Source organism: Macrobrachium rosenbergii, chromosome 12 (genome assembly GCF_040412425.1).
Source record: "Macrobrachium rosenbergii isolate ZJJX-2024 chromosome 12, ASM4041242v1, whole genome shotgun sequence".
NCBI lineage: Eukaryota > Metazoa > Arthropoda > Malacostraca > Decapoda > Palaemonidae > Macrobrachium > Macrobrachium rosenbergii.
In genome coordinates, this window is record NC_089752.1 from 70,722,232 (window position 1) to 70,741,713 (window position 19,482).

Consider the following 19,482-nt stretch of genomic DNA (forward strand, 5'->3'; position numbering starts at 1 on the left):
ATTGTGATCCAGGGATGTTAAGAAAAATCTGGATAGTCTTGTTAACTGGGGTGGAGAAGATCCTGATGGTTTCTTCCCTTTGTTTTTTTTAAGAAAGTTTCTAGTGTGTTGTCTTCCAAATTTAGTAGATTCTATAGATTTTTATGTCGAAGTAGTGCCTTTGCGGATGAGCGCAAGCTTAATGATATAATGTCTGTTCCAAAGAGTGGCACATCTGCAAATTGCAGTAACTACAGGCCAATTTTTATTCTCCCGGTGTTCTCCAAAGTTGCTGAAAAACTTATTTTTAAGCCACATGTAGAATCTAAAGGATTGTTAGCTGATAGTCAGTATGCATATAGGAAGCAAATGCTCTTTTAGACTTGACTTGCCATTTGATAGGGGTTTTGAGTGCAGAGTAATTCAAATAGGTTTTAGTGCTGCTTTCGATTTAATAAATCACAAGTCATTTTTTATAAACTTCAGAATCTTGGAGTGGGTAGATAGGTTTTAGGATTACTTCAAGATTTCCATATACGTAGGCAGCTGCGATTTGCTGTTGATGAGATCTTTAGTGAACCAAGACTTATTTTGTCCGAAGTTTCACAGAGCGGTGTTCTTGGTCCACTGTTATTTTTAGTGTATACAAGTGATATGGTTGGCCTGGAAAACAAGATTGTTCAGTATGCTGACGATGCAACACTTGTGGGTGTAGCAAAGTCTCCACTAATGAGAAATGAAGCTGCCCTCAGCCTCAATCGGAACATGAACCAGATCAGTGAATGGTGTAGTTGGTGGGGTATGAGGCCGAACTCCAGTAAAATGAAAACATTTGATTATCAGATCACGTACAGATTTTCCACCCCATCTTCCCCTTCAGGTGGATGGAACTTTCTTGAATAAGTCTGAAGCTTTAACTATTCTAGGTGCAGCTTTTGAGAAACAAACAATGAAATTTTCAGCATTGAGAAGCAAATAATGAAAGTTTCAGCAAATGTCTCACAAAAGTTAGGTATTGTTCTTAAGGCCTCATATTAAATTTTATAACAGAGATAAAATCAGTGCAACCTGTTTTCGGTCATTTGTGCTTCCTTGACTAGAATACTGTTCTCCAGTGTGGCTGTCTGCTTCTGCCAAAGATTTATCTCTTTTTGATAGAGTGGTTCGTGGTGGTAGGTTTTTATTTCCTAAAATTAGCAGTTATGACTTGGACCATCGAATGATGGTCTCTTTTTTGTCACTTTTTCATAAGTTGTATTTCAACAGAGATCTTTCACGTTCACAATTGATTCCTGATCCCCTTTACCTGCCGAGAGCAACCAGTTTCGCTGAACGGCAGCATCAATATGCAATAAATGTGCCTCGCTGTCGAACTTCACAGTTCCAGAGGTCCCTGTATTCTCTCACACTGTTGGACAGTGGAAGAGCCTCCCAGAGGATGTCAAGCAATTGGTACTTATGAAGTTCAAGGGAAGATACAATGCATTACTACCCTAATGCTATTTTCGTTGCATTTTAATACATATTTATTTGTTTATTAATTTATTAATTTGTTTTTTTCTATTTAATAAGTGAGAGCTCTTCTTTCTGTATTGCTCTTTACCTTCTCTTACTTCCTATTGAACACCATATTCTTTTGAAGCTTGAATTTCAAGTCAATGGCCCGTGTGGGCTTGTTTCATATGAATAGGGTTCATTTTTTGAGTAATAATAGTAATAATGTAGGTTTCTTTAGTGACTGCTCAACCAGCGTCGAATGTGGTTCGCCAAATCACAGTTGATTATATTCCAATACTAAGAAAAATTTTTTTATCATAATTGGCATTTTTTTTTCTTACTGTATCATTGCTTGGTGATTCCCAGCAAGTTATAGTAACGGAATCCTAAAATTTTTTACCGTGGAAAAATGTTTCAAGCACAGCACCGTTTGAAATTTTGGCACACCTGCATAAGGTATTGCAGTGCAGGAGCCGTGTTCTAAAATTAAAAGTCCCACATTATGAAGGGGCTTTATTGGAGGTCAGCAATCAGGCTAATGCTCTTCTAGCATATTTGGAATCAAAAGAAATTTTTCTACCTTTGCTTAGTGTATGTGTAGGTATGTAAAAGTAACCAAATGATTGGGGGAATATTATTATTGGTCTGTGTTTTTGTGTCTTTGTTAATTGTGAACTAAATATCCGAGACCAGACTTTCATAAATCAAATCAAATTATTGTCACTTGCAAACGTTGATACAAAAACAGTTACTTGCATGATTGGAGGGGTTTCTTTGATTATACTCGCCATTCGTGGGGGGGGGGAGTTAATTTCATTAGGAATCACTGTTTTCCTTCCCCAAAGTAAGGCCTAGGCGAATATTTAGAGCAAATTCAAAACACTTACTTTTCCACGTCCCTTTCTTCTTGGGCTTAAAAAATCTTACTTTCAATAGAGTAGTAAGGAGTTATAACATTAAAAATAAAGTAGTAAGGAGTTATAACATTTTTTAATACGGCGAAGATGTATGCCTTATTTCTCCTTTTTGTCATCTTACAAAGACTTTATTTTTTTTTTTATTAAGATAGGAGCAAAGTACCACTTAAAAAAGCAATTTGTTGTTTTTATTATTTTATATACAAACGCATTGGAATGAAATGCGATAAGCTTATGGGAAATCTTCCTCTTTCACAGTATAAGTTAAGGGTTGCTTCTAATATCGAATTACACCGTACTGTAAAACAATGTCACACCAGACTTTAAGTGAATCGCAGTTACTTTGAGTCAGGGCACTTTAAATAAAAATACGAAATGACTGGCTTATGCTCTTTTTGTCCTTAATAGAAGCTTTTCTCGTTAATTTGAGTTTATTAAAATGGGTAGATGAGCAGGTCTTCGGATTCCATAGGTACTTTAAGTTAATTCAGATTAAAGTTGCTGAAGACTTTTCGGCAGTTCAGATGAATTGACATTGATATGACGTTTTCTGTCATTGAAAGTCCTTTGTGATTGTACGATTCTGGGTTTATTCTGAATGTGAATAGTTCACCATCGCCTTCTTTTGGGACGCCAGAGCCCTCCTTTTCTTCCTCCGTTTCTGTTACAGTAATTTTTGTCGGCCTTGGGTCAAATGCTTTCATTTTGTGGCCCATATTTCATCCTCATTGACGAATTGCATGTTTCAGGAGATTTTTTCCTCCCCTTTTTTCGTTACTAGTCAGTATTCCACCGTTTTCTAACCTTCACTTTTTGAAAAAATTGAAAATGCCTATACCCCTTTAAAGAACTTAAATTTTAAAATATTTCTTGACTTTAATTTTTTTAGATGTGATTCAGGGAAATGTGTAATTTCGTAATCTCAGCAATAAAGTGTTTTGTTATTCTTTTCCTTTTATGACTAAGACTTTCTCCGATGGCCGACGTGTGCCTGATTATAGGGAGCTGTACATTTTATATATATATATATATATATATATATATATATATATATATATATATATATATATATATATATATATATATATATGTGTGTGTGTGTGTGTGTGTGTGTGTGTGTGTGTGTGTGTGTGTGTGTGTGTGTGTGTTAGTTTTAGTTTTTTTTTTTATTTGTTTCTATTTGTTTGTAGACTGTTTGTCTTTCTTGTGCCCACCGGAAAATTTTAATGTTCGATCTGAATTAAGAAATGGGGTTGTCAGTTGATTAGGGAGATGCTGGATAGTCAGCTTAAGTATATTTCTTGTTTTTTAGAGGAACATGTATTTGATAAAACGTATATTGGATAAACTTAATTCTAAGGACCTGTCACGACCACCCTTCCTCTGTCGGAATAATACAGCCAAACAAATGGCAGTTGTAAAAAAAATCCTGAAGTAATTTTTACTGAAATGAAGTTGATTTAAATATCTAAAAGATCAGTGAAAGGATTGCATCCCCACGGTAGTTTTATACACCGACGAGAAATGGATACGTAGAAGCACATCGAGCCTATGTGTAAACCAATCAGGACATCTAAAGCAAATCTGGGTAAACGTGAAGAACGTGTGTTCATCGTTAATGCCTTTGCATATGGGGAAATTTAAAAGAATACTAGGCAAAGGAGGGTTAGTCGGCTTCTTATGTGGGCCCACTCTGCGGAAAGTTCCCCGATTCATTTGTCACACATGAATGCAGACATGTGAAGAATCATACCGCGCCCTCCATACTAATTGTCAAATCTACACTCTCATAACACTCAGAAAATAACATATAGGCAAAATTAGCATTTATAGCTTTTGGCACTGCTTGAAACTGAACACGTTTTAGGAGGGAGAATAATGGAAGAGAATGTGATTAGGGGAAGTAGAATTAATGGGTGGGAAGCGATTCTTGCACCTGAAGAATTCCAAATCAAAGGTTAATAAATATGGAAAAATGCTTCCAGTGGTGCGAAGACGACAATTAATGAGCTGATACAGCTTCAGAGAGTAACTGTATTTCTTCTTTTTATGCTTTTTATTTTCAGATTTTAGATTTTCCACCTTGTATAATGATATTTTGACCTTCATTGAGAATTTTCAAGTACTTTTTTGCACTTGGCCGCAGAGGAATGCTGGTTATTTATATAAATGTTCTTTTTCCACCATACGTATCAAAAACTAACTAAAGAACGTCACAGTTGTTGGAAAGAGAGTGTAAGGTGAAATTCTAGACTAAATTAGAAGCTATGAGATGTGAGGGACAGTGATTAACCATGTTAGCAGTGCTACGTAACACCTCCGGAAGGTGCAAAAGAAGACATGGTCTTGGATCTGCTACTCCCCAGTAGGTGGTGTGTGTGAGATCTGGTATTTTCAAAGGCTTTATTCATATCTCACTTCCCACAAATTTTATGCATCGGGCTGTGCAGTGTCTTAATTGTGCTTGGGTATTACAAAAATAATGTATAGATTTCTTTCAAACATCTACTTCGTCACCTGGCCATTAGTTGTAAGTACCATTGGTGTCCCATATGCTGTAGATTATTATTTGATTAACGAAATGGGCTTGTTGTATGATAATAATGTTATACAATAATCTTTTGTTATGTAATTTTTATTTGGGTTATTTTCATATTTAGCATACTTTTTGATTAGTATTATATGTTTCGTTGGCATTAACTCAGTCTTATGGGGCATCTGCCTGTGTGATTTACTTCACAACATTATTTTGTTTCATGTTTCGGTCTTTATTATATTGCATTGTTTGCAATTCTGCATTTGGACATTTTAGACATATATAAGTCATAAGTAGTCATAAACTTTGCTATGTTCACAATATCCCTTTGGTTGCTAGGTATACTGATGTAATTTTTTTAAGCGCTCACACTGTACACTGGGAATTAGATTTTTTATATACTAATGTAAGTCAGGTAGTGAAAAATATTTGATCGCAGTCGTTGCTCCATACAGAATTAATCCGGTACATTGAATGAATTTTATTTTGATACTGATGACGAGAGGCACTGACGTTCAGCCTTCTTGCTCCTGTCCCCATATTGAACCTGGGCTTACTGATAACGTTTCGCTCAAAGACAGCAGCTGTCTTTGAACTGCTAAGATTTGCTTCTGTCGGTGGCTGCAGTGGACATCATTAAGGTTCCAGGCCTCTGTGTTGAACTTTTGTTTGATTAAAAAGCAGCGCGTTACTCATACCCCTACCCCCATATACTGTAATTCCTATACGAGTACATCCTGGGAGAAGCATGAGCTAGTGTCTTTCAAGAAATTTGGAAGTTTCATGACTAAACCCTGTTTTTGTTTTCTCGGCAGTGCGGCGACGGTAGCGGGGGGTATGGCAGTACAAGTACCTGTCGGTCCACCTGTGGTAGCTAACGGTGTGGAACAAGCAGCTGTTAATGCGGTAAGTGCAAAATATTCATTTGTTTCTTTCTAATTAAGATTGTGATGCTTTGCAATTTTCGTGTGCCTTAATAATCTACAAACAAGCATTCACTAGAGCAAAGCTTGAAAGTTTAGAAAATTCCCGTTGGCATTTTAAACAGTAAGAAAAATATAAAAAGAATACCTTTGCCATATATATATATATATATATATATATATATATATATATATATATATATATATATATATATATATATATATATATATATATATATATAAAACCTTTTATTATTTTGCATAATAAGAGAAATACTTCTCTAAATTATAGAACAATTTTGTTTGCTTTTGAAACAGTAAGAGAAATGGTTATATAAGATATAGAAAAACACAGTTTGCTTTTCAAATCGTGCAAATGAAGTATTGTGAAAAGAAAGATATCATTGTGGGTCAAATTTAAGTTAATAGGATTATTAGAAGGCACAAAGAAACAGTTTATTTTGAAGACGTATCTCAAAATCTGATGGCTCTGATCTTTGAGTTTCAAAGACTAACGTTAATATAAGGACAGACTGGTTTTTGAGGAACAAGTTTTTTTAAAGGTAAAACCAAGTTAAGGGCAATACTACATTTGACCGAGTCTGCGCTCCTAACTGTTGTCAATGCTGTCTTGCAATTATCTATATCCAAAAGTTCCCAGTTGATTTGTGTACACGTGGTAGCATTGAGGAAACAACTTAAGAATCGAGGTCATTATGTAAGTGTTTAAAGATCAACTTTTCAGTAACCCGATGAAGTCCTGTAATTATGGAAATTGGCTTACATATATAATAACCACCATTGATTGAGGGTTGGAGAAATATTGTAAAATCCCCGACTGTCATGGTTGTTTATGATTGTTTTAAAATCCCCTGAATGAAAAGCAAATTTTATCGAGTGGCTCAAAATGGTAGGTTTTGCTAAGATGTCAGTTGGGGACTTGCAACCTCAGTGGCCTACTGTTATAGAATGATTGTAGTTTTTTGTTAATTTGAGAAAGTTAATTTCAATCTTTGCGAATATTCAGGATCCACTTTGTTCTGTATTGCAGTGTTTCCTGTGGATATCGATGATAACTTGTAACCGTACTGAACTCTGAATTCAGCTTCTAAATTCACCCTCTGCAGTTACGAACAGTAAGCTTCTTTAAAGGTCTAACTCCTCGGAAGGCGATATTTGGGATCCATAAATTAATTTGACTAACTCATACGTTAGCAGAGACACTGGAAAAATCATAAGGCACCATCCGTATTATTTGTCAAATGTACACTTACATAACACTAAAAAAAATACACTCTTGGGGCGATATTGGAAGGCTAGAACCGTCATTTGATTTGTATCTTGATTTTTTTCGTTGGCAGTATTGTACGCAGCAGTTCTTGTAAATATTTTGAACTTCAGTCTTGATAAGCCTGATGACTCATAACAATATTTTAAACATTAGTCTCTCTCTCTCTCTCTCTCTCTCTCTCTCTCTCTCTCTCTCTCTCTCTCTCTCTCTCTCTCTCTGATGTAATGCTACCAAGCCTCTAGGAATCTACTGACGCCCAATACACTTAAACCACTACGATTAACTTGTAAGATTACTGTTCTGCCCCGAAAATTACACCTTTGAATCATTGTCAAAGCTCCAAAATATTTATGTCACTCGCGTCCTATGTTATAGCCCTCGTCCTTAGGAGGTTGGTCGTTTTGTTGTGGGAATAGTAAGTTCACCACTTACTAATGCTGCGTGGCCCCTCCCATTTTGTTTTAACATCTTCACAGAAAGAAAATACTTCTAGTTTGGTGATGTGATATAATTGCAGACTTTCTTTTGTCTTAAATGCCACTATCGGTCTGGAAGGAAGGAATGCAGTGTGATGGTTTTAGCTTGCAATAGCAATATGACAATAGGATTGATATAGTTACGCATTCGCACAGGCGTTTAACACAACTAAGGAATAGGACCATTTTGCATCTCCCGATATTTGAAGTATCTTTATAACAGTTAGAGGGAGGAATTGTAGAGTGTCATTTAAAATATTTAAAGATGTGTTTTGCCCGATTTTTTTAAAGAGCTTTCGTACTAAGTGTAATAGGTTGCAACCATTGAAAAGGCGTCATTCAAAACCCCTTGCTTTTGTTGTGTTTTTCTTTTTTTGCAATATTTACTCGTGCGTTGTCTGAGAGTGATTCAAGTATAATATATGTTGCAACTGATTGCCTTCCTCGCGTTTCCTTTTGTAACTTACGAAAAACGGTCGTGTCGTGTTTCTGGTTACATTTTCCGCGTCTGGAAGTGTAAGTCTTAAAAGACTCTTACCGAAAGGGAATTCATTTGTTAAATTTTTCTGAAGGGAATGTCATTGGTATTTATTCTTCTGAGCTTCGCTATACTCAGCATCGAACCGTACGTTTTTAAAGTATATCTTTTTCTCAGCTTAGTCCCGTTTCTATACGGGGACGCCGTTTTGTATGAGCCGCTTCCATCTACGTGTGTGTTGCGTTTCTGCTTCGTCAAGTCCCCTTTCTCTCAAGTGCTCCCTCACACATATCAGTCTCCCCTCCTGCACTTTCTTTGATACTTCAGCTACCTTTGTTGACCATCGTACGAGTATATACTCATTCCAGATTCTATCCTCCCTCGGTACACCAGCCATCCGTCCTAAATTTCTCTTCTCTGCAACGTCCATTTTCTTCTGTGTCGTTGTCATACCTGCTATTTCTGTGCCATACAGCATAGCTGGTACTACCACAGCCGTACGGAATTTTCCCTTTAGTCTTTTTTAAAGTATATAAATAGCATTATATACATCTTAGAATAACATCAAGTAAGAAACTCGGGACAGTGTCGGAAATTTTTGATGGATGGGGTCCCCATTTGAGTGCTTCCGTGGCATTATGGCGTGAACAGTTGCTGCTGCAGAGCGAATATTGAGACAGCTTATTAGATGGACAAAGTGGTAAAAAATCGCGAGGTTCTGCAGTCATGTCTGTAGTCTGAAATCTTTCGACTGTGCTTGTGTTATTCATATTTCATAGGCTTTCTTTTTCCCATTTCTTGTTTCTTCGATTTAATAGTAACATTGAAACCTTTAACTGTTTAATACACACACACACACACACACACACACACACACACACATATATATATATATATATATATATATATATATATATATATATATATACATATACATATACGTAGCTTACATAATTTATCTGCGCCGTTAAGGGCGTATATTTACGGATCAGGGCCATTTTAACTACGGAGGTATATAAATACGTGTTCCATCTGTATTCCTCACGTCCCTTCCAAGAATAAAATACAGAATTTTGCACAAAGGCCAATTGGTAGGAGAGGGTGGAAAGTACAGTACAGTAGAGTAAAAAGGGAATGAAAGGGGTCGCAGCTAAGGGCCGAAGGGGCGCTGCAAACAACCTCAAGTAATGCCTGCAGTGCACTGCATGAGGTGCACTGACGGCACTACCTCCTACGTGGCCGTTTCCCCCTGAGCACTCGCTCTTTGGGCCTTTAGTGGTCTTGTGACTCTCACCCCCATTTTCTCATTGTCTTTCTCCATCCAGTGCATTGCTCAGCTGGTGGTAAGTAGTCTTTCTCCCAGTGAGATAGATGCGGTGGGTGAGTTGGCCCTTGGCGCTCTTACTGAAGAAGAAAATCCATTGCCTTTGAGCCAGATTTATATGAATAGAGTCATTTCATTTACTAGGTAAAGATTAAATATGTGATGAATGGAAAATATTTAATTATCCAAAATAGCGAGCCAAATATTTTTCTTTCTTGGTATAATGTTTCATTGACGATTGAAATACTGGATGAGGAAGTAAATAAAATCATGAAAAATATAATTGTTTGAAAAAAGTTCTCGGAAATTATCAACCAAGATTTGTAGAGGTATTTTCATCCCTAAGGTTGTTATAAGAAAAAGTGATTGGAATACATGCATATAAAGGTAACCATTACATCGCAAAAATAAATATAAGGGAAGAGAACCAACTGGTGTTTAGGAAAAAAAAAAAGCAGTGTAAGCCAACCTTACCCTCGACTGGGTTAGTACTTTTCGAGTGGCCCCATCTATATGAGAGAGAGAGAGAGAGAGAGAGAGAGAGAGAGAGAGAGAGAGAGAGGAATGGAATAGGCTCATTTTTAAAATAGTCTTAATTATAAGAATGGTGAATAGTAGAAAAATGGCATAAGATTAAGAAACTGATGAAAGGTAAGTAAATGATTAGTATATGATATGATGATATGGAGAAAAGAGAGCAAGGGAAAAACTTCGAAATGCACGTTAGGTAAGTTCCATATTGAAAAGACTGTATTAGGTGTATTTGTGTATGCACCTATATATAAAATACCATTCCATTCCATAATATGTTGTTAGCTGTATTTTAAACCAGTTTGCGCATAGCTACTTTTGCTGCCAATACGGTATCGTAAATATTTAACTGTCATGCGTTAAGCTCACCAGTGGGAGCGAGAGGGAAAGCGGGGGGGGGGAGGGGTGGGAGGGCGTTCTTTGAAGGAGCTCTTCACATTGCAGCCTGCCAGGGGAAGAAATCCCATTCCGTCATCAGAGCACTTGTGTACCAGTTCGGGGATTATTTCACGTTAAGTTATTACTCATTGGAAAGTTTCTCGTTGGACGAGTCGGTGGAGTTCTCGGCTAGCACTCTGCTAAGCCCGAGTTCGAGTTTCCGGCCGGCCAATGAAGAATTGGAGGAATTTATTTCTGGTGATAGAAATTCATTTCTCGGCATAATGTGGTTCGGATTCCACAATAAGCTGTAGGTCCCGTTGCTAGGTAACCAGTTGGTTCTTAGCCACGTAAAATAAGTCTAATCCTTCGGGCCAGCCCTCCCAAGGAGAGCTTTAATCAGCTCAGTGGTCTGGTTAAACTAAGGTATACTTAACTTTTATTACTCATTAGAAAATTTAATGTAGAAGTATGCGTAATTTTGGTTGTATTTCATCATATTACTTATTTCGAGAAAGGAAAATCGTTTTGTTCCGTTGTTATGAGCCTACAGTATCTTGCAGATTTCTTGTCGGGTATCAGAACTGCAAGTCATAAAACAGTTAGATACATGAAGCTGTTGCTCATACGGTAGAAGTAGGCGAGGTATGTATACTTAGGTTAAGCTTAGAGCACTGATATAATTATCACGAGGTTATTAGGTATATGTTTCTACGCAGTCGGCTCATTTTCCTCACAAGCCAGAAACCTCAGGGGCGAATCCTGATCAAGGACCAACCGATCGGGCCTTTATCTGCATCTGAGGGTAGGGAGAAAGAGAGAGAAAGAGGTGGAAAAACAATTATTCTGTTATTTCTTTTCGAAAATATATAGTCTTCCGTCATATCAAATTACAAATAGGACTCAGATGAAGTATCCTCAAAACCGAGGTGGATAGAGCCATTCATCAGATGTTGCTTTTGGGTGAGCATGGTGGGTGAATTTTTGACCTCATCTTTTCGTAATGCCCTTCGGGAACTACCTGCTCCCCTTTGAATTGGATTTACTAGGTGCCATTTCCTTGAAGGTTAAATTTGGGCGCTAAGACTTCAGATGTAAGTGGTTCAATGTGAGGTCAAGTAGAAAAGTCCCCCGCCCCCCCAACTCTCTCTCTCTCTCTCTCTCTCTCTCTCTCTCTCTCTCTCTCCAGTTTGGGTACGTGTTAATCATAATTATTTATGGTGAAGAGATCGATTCTGGAATGTGTGGCTGGATCAAACTCGATCGATGCAGGAAATGTGTTTTTGGGGACAAGTGCCCTGCAAAACGACAGGAATGGGGGAATGCAGTGGAGGACAGAATTTCACACTGGAACTGATGGGCATGGACAGATCAATAGAGCTAACCTCGAAGTCGCGTCTTCCTTAAAGTATAAGGGGTTACAGAGCGCGATGCATACAAAAAATAACAAACAAATAGCAGAGGCGATATACATTGAGCAAATGAAGAAGCACTGTTGAATGGTCACCTCAAGAACGAAGTTGAAGTGCATCCAAGTTGGAAGGAATGTTTAGGGTGTACTAGCAAGTAAAACAGTATGCGAAGAAACTCCCCAGATAGGGGTGAACTATTCCAGTAAGGGGCAAGTAAGTCCTATTTTAAATTTATAGGGACATTTCTTGATGGTAAAGAATAGTTAATATTCACAGTTTATACTCGCAAATTTTCGAGTAATTATTACGCCTCTTGGAACTAAAGCGAAACGTGAAAAATTGTGTGTGACAGATGGGTTGGCTTTGTAACTAACGAAACTAATACAGTTGTAAAATTCCGGTGCCTCATAAAGCGGACAAATCCCTGTCTTATTCGTTGTATGCAGCTGTAGGTCGTAGTGTACATTAACAGATATTTTGTTTGTTTTCTTTTAATTAGTTGTGATGTTTATAGTCACGTGAACAACTTGAGTTACTAGATGCAAACCTAACATAATGAAGCCATTGCTCGTGAAAGAAAGTTTGAAAAGGTAACAAGGGTCTCGGTGTGTTAATGCAGGCGTTTAGCACAGGGAAGAGATCCTTTTAATCGGACATCATCGTTTAGAGCAAGTTGGTTTTCCTCTAACGCTGGAGGTAAAATCAAAGGCGCGGAGAGAGAGTGAGAGAGAGAGAGAGAGAGAGAATCCTGATTTCCTTTGTGAGCGAAGACGCCTGTTGCCATCCCCTCCCTAAAAGCCGAATTCAGGGAGAGAGGGAGGGAGGGAGGGATGGAGGAGGGAAAGGGGAAACGACGGCGACGAAAAGCGCAGTCGCTACCATCAGTGTTGCTGTTGTTTGGCGTCACAGGATCTCTCCGTATTGATTTGGCGCCGTTTGGTTGCCAGAGGTTTGAGAATTTCTTTTGGCGCCAGATGGCCACTGTTAATAGTTACGTTTTTTTTTTATATGGAAAATGATTTTTAAAACCAAGCTGGTTTTGCCGCATAGCTGCAGTGCCACCGCAGCAAGGAAACTAAAAATCTGGAAAGAACTTTTAAGACTTTTTCCGGAACAGAAACGTGCACACACACACACATACTGTTGAGTTATTAGTTATTAAAGGCTTTTATTAGTCCTTTGCTTTATTACGTATTTTTAACTGTTAAATTTCATCTGATACAGGAGCTTTTTCTCGTTAAAGAAATTTTCGTTATGAAACTCGGTGTTATCACGGTCTTTGTTTTTGTTTGTGAAAAGCAATTGTGAGTGTAAAAGAGACGTTGAACAATTGATATTCAAAATAATGTATCGATGGCTTTGTGGGTCACTTCAGCGGCTCCGTAAGATTTAAACACTTGCTCGGAAATGAAATCTCTGTACAGTTTTTGCATACAAGGTTCCCTATACATATCTGCAAAATGTCAAAAGAATGGCACATAGGTTGATCCAATCGTTGATTAGTTATTATCAAGTAACGCGGAAAGAAATAACGCTTACACAAAGATTATGTATATCAAGCGAGTCTGTTTTGCCACATTTTGGACGTGCTGTTTACATTCGTTTTGCCACAGCAACATTTTCTTAACATTCTACCTAAGACCTCGCTCTTGGTTGGTAGATTATCCCCCTCCCCCTCCCCCATTATTTTACCGTGATTGTGTATACACAGAACTTAAGTTGATACGTCTGAAATACGTGGTAAATAAGTTATAAGAAAGGAGGTAAAAGAAGCTGGGCAACGAATGTCAATAATCAATATAAGGAAATGACCTCTGCCACCCCAGACTTAACATTTCTCTCTCTCTCTCTCTCTCTCTCTCTCTCTCTCTCTCTCTCTCTCTCTCTCTCTCTCTCTCTCTCTCTTATACCCAAAAAAGTGATATTGAGTTTTATGATGTTTTATTCTGTAATGTGCGTTTTGGCTTGTAATAACTGCAGCAATTTAGAAGGTAGGATTCCAAATGGAAAACACATAGGACTATGCTGATGGAAGAAAGCTTTTAGAGCACCCATTTGTCACTGCAGCTCTTCCTTGGATGAAATGACACAGCTCTTGCAATGGATTTCTTCAATATAGGGGAATTGACTTCAGTGTTAATTGGAGCTGAATCTTTTAAAAAAAAGTCATTTGAATTACCAATTCTTGTAAAATTGGAATTGGAACAATGTGAATGGTTAGTTCTTGCTATTCATTTTGATTACAGTTATTATTATTATTATTATTATTATTATTATTAGCTGACCAATCCGGCGCTGCCTGGGATAACTGAATGACAGCTCATAAATACTCTCTCTCTCTCTCTCTCTCTCTCTCTCTCTCTCTCTCTCTCTCTCTCTCTCTCTCTCTCTCTCTCTCTCTCTCTCTCTCCCACTTTCCCAACCCCCACTCCCTTTGATGCCATTGATGTCTTCCCCCACAGTATTCTTTTTTTAGATAGTAAGTCATATGTATACCGAAATCTGGTATGATAAATTTGTAAAGTTACTAAGTCTGCGGGCATAACCAGTCCTGTTTCAGGGAAGCCCTCCCTGCCACTTTTGGTGCTAGTGATGTCAGTGGTGATTTCTAGATAGTAAGTCATATGTATACCAAATTTGGTTGAAATTGCTCCGTGTGTTTCAGAGTAATTGTGGCACATACACACACATACTTTTATTCATTTTCATGTATATTATTATTATTATTATTATTATTATTATTATTATTATTATTATTACTATTATGTCAATTCCTGTGTTGTAAGCTAAAATTTCATTATTTTGCATGCAGTTTCCTTGGAATCAGTTGAATGTTTATATGGAAACTTAGAATAACACAAAAATAAAATAATTACCAATATGGCTTTTAGCAACATAGAAGGTAATCGTTTGGTACCTACTGCAAATCAGTAATCAGAAGTTAGGAAAGCAACTGTAGCTCAAGTCTGTAAAACCATATAACAATTTTTACTTCTAGATTTTAAGAACATTGTTCCCAGTGGCCATCACCCAGCATAAGACAGCTAAATTTGTTACCCCAGAGATGATTCCCCTGCCACTGATAGATACAGTAATAATCCCAACAACTGTGTAAAACATAATTGAGAGGAATTCATGTTGAACATTACCAACATCCAAAATTTATTTATACAGTAGAGGCTTTTTTCACTGAATGACTGTTATTTATGGCAAGGTCTAGCTTCTGCAGGTGTTGGACTAGAGGGTGTAAAACCTGTTGCTTTTTTTTATGTACATAGTTTTTCACAGAACAACTCTAGGTTTTTTAGAATTGTCAAAAGATGGAGTTTTTGAGAAAAAAGGCAAAAATAAATAGTATGCAGTTATGTTAAACTTTTGCTGTAATTCTGAAATGTGATTGTGAACCATTTAGTTAATACTTGTCTTCTTAATTGATACTATAATTGATGTATAGGTACTGATGACTGTTTGTGTATTGCAGAGTGAAGGTGAAAATGGTGATGGAGCAGCAAATGGTCAGCCTGGAACACCAGCCCCTGCCAAAGAACAGCCCAAACGACTTCATGTTTCCAATATTCCCTTCAGATTTAGAGATCCTGACCTTAGAAATATGTTTGGGGTGAGTGTTCTTTTATGTTCTTTCAGTGCTTGTACAATGAGTGGATGACACATTTTACGAGATACTGTACTCTTGTTAAACAATGTTATTTCACCATTATATTCCCTATAAGGCAATTACATGATAAATAACAATGAATGTAAGTGCGTTGCTCTAAATTTAATGGTTTGTTTGTAGCTGGCATTATAAAGATTAATTGATGAGTATGGTGCAACTGTGGGCATCATCGGTGACTTAGATTTTTAGTAGCAAAATTTGCTACATGGAGGGGTCTACCCTTGTCATTTTTAATATAAATTTTTTGTGATTTATGTATTGAAATGTGTTGAAGAGGTGATTTAGTAAATACCATGCTACAATATAATCAATACACTTTCTGTACTATACCCATTTTAAAGCTATGTTGTGATTATTAAAAAGGCCATTATGAAGTTAGGAACCCCCTTGTACGTGGACATAAAATGTCTCATGTTTATTAGGTCTTAAATTCTAATGAGAAAAAAATAAAATATTGCTCGTGTATTGTACAGTATATCACTCATCTTAAACCCCCTCAAAAAAAAAACCATCTGGCCTTGCTTTCAAATCAAACTGGACAGGAACAGTGTTCTGAAATGTGCTCAAGATTCAGAGCTGTATTGTATGTTTAGCACTCTAAACAGATGGGGTCTAGTGTTTTGTGGGGATTATAGTTTAAATTCATGTCTGACCAAGTGTTCATAAACCATCTGCTTCTCCCCTATATAACAGTGAAACCTTAGATATTTGGCCACTGTTATATCTTAAAAGCTTCCCTTTTTTAAAAGAATTAGTAACTGTTTAATTGATATTTTGGTCATATTTGAAATTGTACTGTGCACCTTTCAGGTATTTCATTTTTTGGTTGCATAAAGTCAACCACTGCTCTTGTATTTTGTGTTAAACTGCAAAATTGTTGCTTGACCATAAATGTCTGAAGGAAAAATTCACAGAACAGTTAGCAAAAACATATAGGGATATATGTTTTCCTATTTTTGTATTTTTTTTTATTTCACTGTATACAGTAAACAACCATTTTGTTCATGAAACTTACCCGTCAGATATATATATAGCTGTATTCTCCGAAGGTCCGACAGAATTTCAAATTTCGCGGCACACGCAGTGGCCGGTCAGGTGGTTAGTACCCATTCCCGCCGCTGGGAGGCGGGTATCAGGAACCATTCCCATTTTCCATTCAGATTTTCTCTGTCGCCGGTGTTGTTAACAACTGTTGTCTGCACCTCCGTCATAGGATTTGCTTTTTTCTAGATTACTGAGTATCTCATTGTCTTTTGGTATTTTGACTTTGGATCGGTAGATCGGCATACTTTTTTTTTGACTTTTCTTTGGGTTTTGATTTAGATTATCATTATGTCTGGGTCTAGCTCTGCTAGTTACCGTGCGTGTGTGATGTCTGAATGTAAGGTGAGGTTGCCGAAAGCTGCGGTTGACCCTCACACTATTTGTTCTAACTGTAGGAAGCATATATGCATGTTGAATGATAGGTGTGATGAATGTGCTTCTTTGTCTGAAAATGAATGGAGAGCGTATGATAAAATATGTGAGGAAGTTGGAGCGTGATCGACTGAGGAGGTCTTCCTCCAGGAGTGCTTCTCTTTGAAGTGTTGATGTCGGCCCTAACTCCCCTGTACCTTTAGATCCTAACCCTGTGGTTTTGTCTCCTGCCCCTGAGATCGTGCCAGTGGAGACTAATATGCTTTCCGCTATGATGGAATCGATTCGTGCTTTAGAATCTAAAGTGTCAGCTCTCCAAGATAAGTGTTGTGAAGTGACTAGTGCCCCCAGTGCAGTGGAGGGGGCGTCAGACCGCCCCATCATGCCTCTAGGCCTGGACCTCTGCTGGACTCCCAGGACTCAGGGAGAGCATGTCGAAAGCCGAAGGAGGGTGACGGGAACCCCCACCGGTCTGGCGCCCTTCGGCAGGTCCTGAAGACGTTTCCCAGGCTGCCCAGGCTCGATCTCGTGTTCGGGTCCTGAAGGACTGCTTCTCGTCTTCTGACACGCCCTCCCCACGCAGGGGTTGGAACCGTCAGATAGACTCTCGCCCTCTTAAGAGAAGCTTTAGGGAGGAGGACGCTTCACGCCCTCTCTCTCCTACTCTGTGCTCCTCGCCAGAGTTTGTGGATGCGTTTCCCCGCAAAGAAGTACCGGACGTCATCCCAAGAAGACGTTTTTGAGCGCCCAAGAGCTCTCCCTCCTCAAGAGAAGAGGATTAGGACGCCCCTCGTCCTTCTGCCTCTAGGTTCCGTGATTCTCCAGAGAGAGGCGTCACCAACGAGGACCCTTATTGCCTCCATGCAGCAGCAACTCTCCTCGTTCATTGCAGAGAGAGTCCAGGTCCCGTCCTCGTCGGAAGGATGTTAGACTTCCAGTGAAGAGATCTAGGCGGTCTCCTTCTCCTGCTCCTCGTTCGTCACCTTCGTCTGCTTCGCCCGCCATCGTGGAAGGAACCCTAGACTCGTCCCCAGAGGGTGTTGGGGAGGATCGCCTTGACGTCACCCCAGGACGCCCTCCCCTCCCTTCTCGTTCTAGACGCCATGTTCTCCATTTTGTTGATGACGCCGCCAGGCTTATGACGTTCGTCATGCTGCCAGACGTGACGCCCGGCTGGACGCTCAAGAAGCTCGTCATGCTGCCAGACGTGACGCCCCGATGGACGTTTTTGACTCCCTTCAAGACGCTCCACCTGCCGTTGCTGTCGGCTCTCGTGTGGTTCCTGGTTCTCCAGCTGCTTTGCACGCCAGTTCCTCTTCAAAGCAGAGGTCCCTGCGGCGTGTTTCCTCTCCAACTTCTCTCTGCTCTTCCCCGCCCGATGTTGGAGATAGACTCAGGTCTCGGAGTCTGAAGATGAGTTGAAGGATCAGTCCTCGTCGTCGGACTACCAGATCCTCGTCAAGCTGTTGAAGGAATTGTTTCCTGACAAGTTTCTGCCGGCAGTTCCTCTCTCCCCTCCTTCTCAACTGACTTCTTCTAAGTCTAGGAAAGCTCCGGGATTCCTGAAAATGACTAAATCGCTCTCCACTAAGCGGGCCTTCAAGAAAGTCCATTTGTGGATGGACTCCCGCAAGGCTCAAGGAAAGTCTTCTTTCGCCCTTCCCCCTTCAAGACTCTCGGGAAAAGCGTCGATGTGGTATGAGACCGGAGAAGACTTAGGCTTACGTCTTCCTTCCTCATCTAAGGGAGACTTCGCCGCTTGTTGATTCGAGTAGGAGGGCTCATCTGTCGACGGCCAAGATTCCTGGACTCTTACGGAGATGGACCATCTTTTGAAGGGCCTTTTCAAGACGTTAGAAGTCTTCAACTTCCTTGACTGGTGTCTTGGAGCTTTGGACATTAAGTCTCGGAGTCAGGACTCGATCTCCTTGTCGGACCTTTTGAGCGTCTTGTCTTGTATGGACAAGGCGGTCCGAGATGGTTCTGACGAATTGGCCTCAGACTTTGCGACTGGAGTGCTCAAGAAGAGGTCTCTATTCTGCGGCTTCGCTCTGAAGTCCGTCTCCTTGGCACAGAAAGGAGAACTGTTGTTTGCTCCTTTCCAATCATCTTTTCCCGGCCGTTGGTAAAGGACATCGCTGCAAGCTTACAAGAGAAGACCACACAGGACCTGTTGGCTCAGTCATCGGCGCCCTGCGGTTCCTGTGACCTCGACGACGTCAAACCGGCAACTTTCTCCTAAGATGAAGAAGCCCTTTCGTGCCGGAGCATCCTCGAAGCCTTCTTCTCGAGGAAAGAACCTCTCGAGAGGTAAAGCCCTTGCTAGAGGTAGGGGCAAGAAGTGATGTGATTCTCCTCCAGATACCGGTGGGTGCCAGGCTTCTTTGCGTTTTCCAAGTCTGGAAAGTGAGAGGGGCAGACAGTTGGTCCCTTTCGGTTTTAGAGAAAGGATACAAGATCCCTTTCCTTTCTCCCCCTCCCTTAAGCCTTTCGCCCTTGGACCTCTCTCCATTAAATGACGGTCCAGGAAAACAAGAGATCCTATACGACCTGCTGCGGCAAATGCTCGTCAAGAGAGCAATAGAACAGGTCGTGAGACCTGAACTCCCCGGGCTTCTACAACAGGCTGTTCCTGGTCCCGAAGCAGT

The 19,482-nt window shown here is 39.4% G+C and overlaps 1 protein-coding gene across 40 annotated transcripts in view; it reads left to right on the top strand.

The window, feature by feature from the left end:
* The window catches only part of LOC136843719 (RNA binding protein fox-1 homolog 1-like), a 483,433-nt gene that overhangs the window by 396,464 nt on the left and 67,487 nt on the right, over positions 1-19,482 (top strand). For all 40 annotated transcript variants that reach the window (XM_067112321.1, XM_067112335.1, XM_067112334.1 and 37 more), the window contains 2 exons: positions 5,745-5,835; positions 15,224-15,361. In XM_067112321.1, the coding sequence (XP_066968422.1) occupies positions 5,745-5,835; positions 15,224-15,361 (229 nt within the window). The remainder of the gene's footprint in view (positions 1-5,744; positions 5,836-15,223; positions 15,362-19,482) is intronic.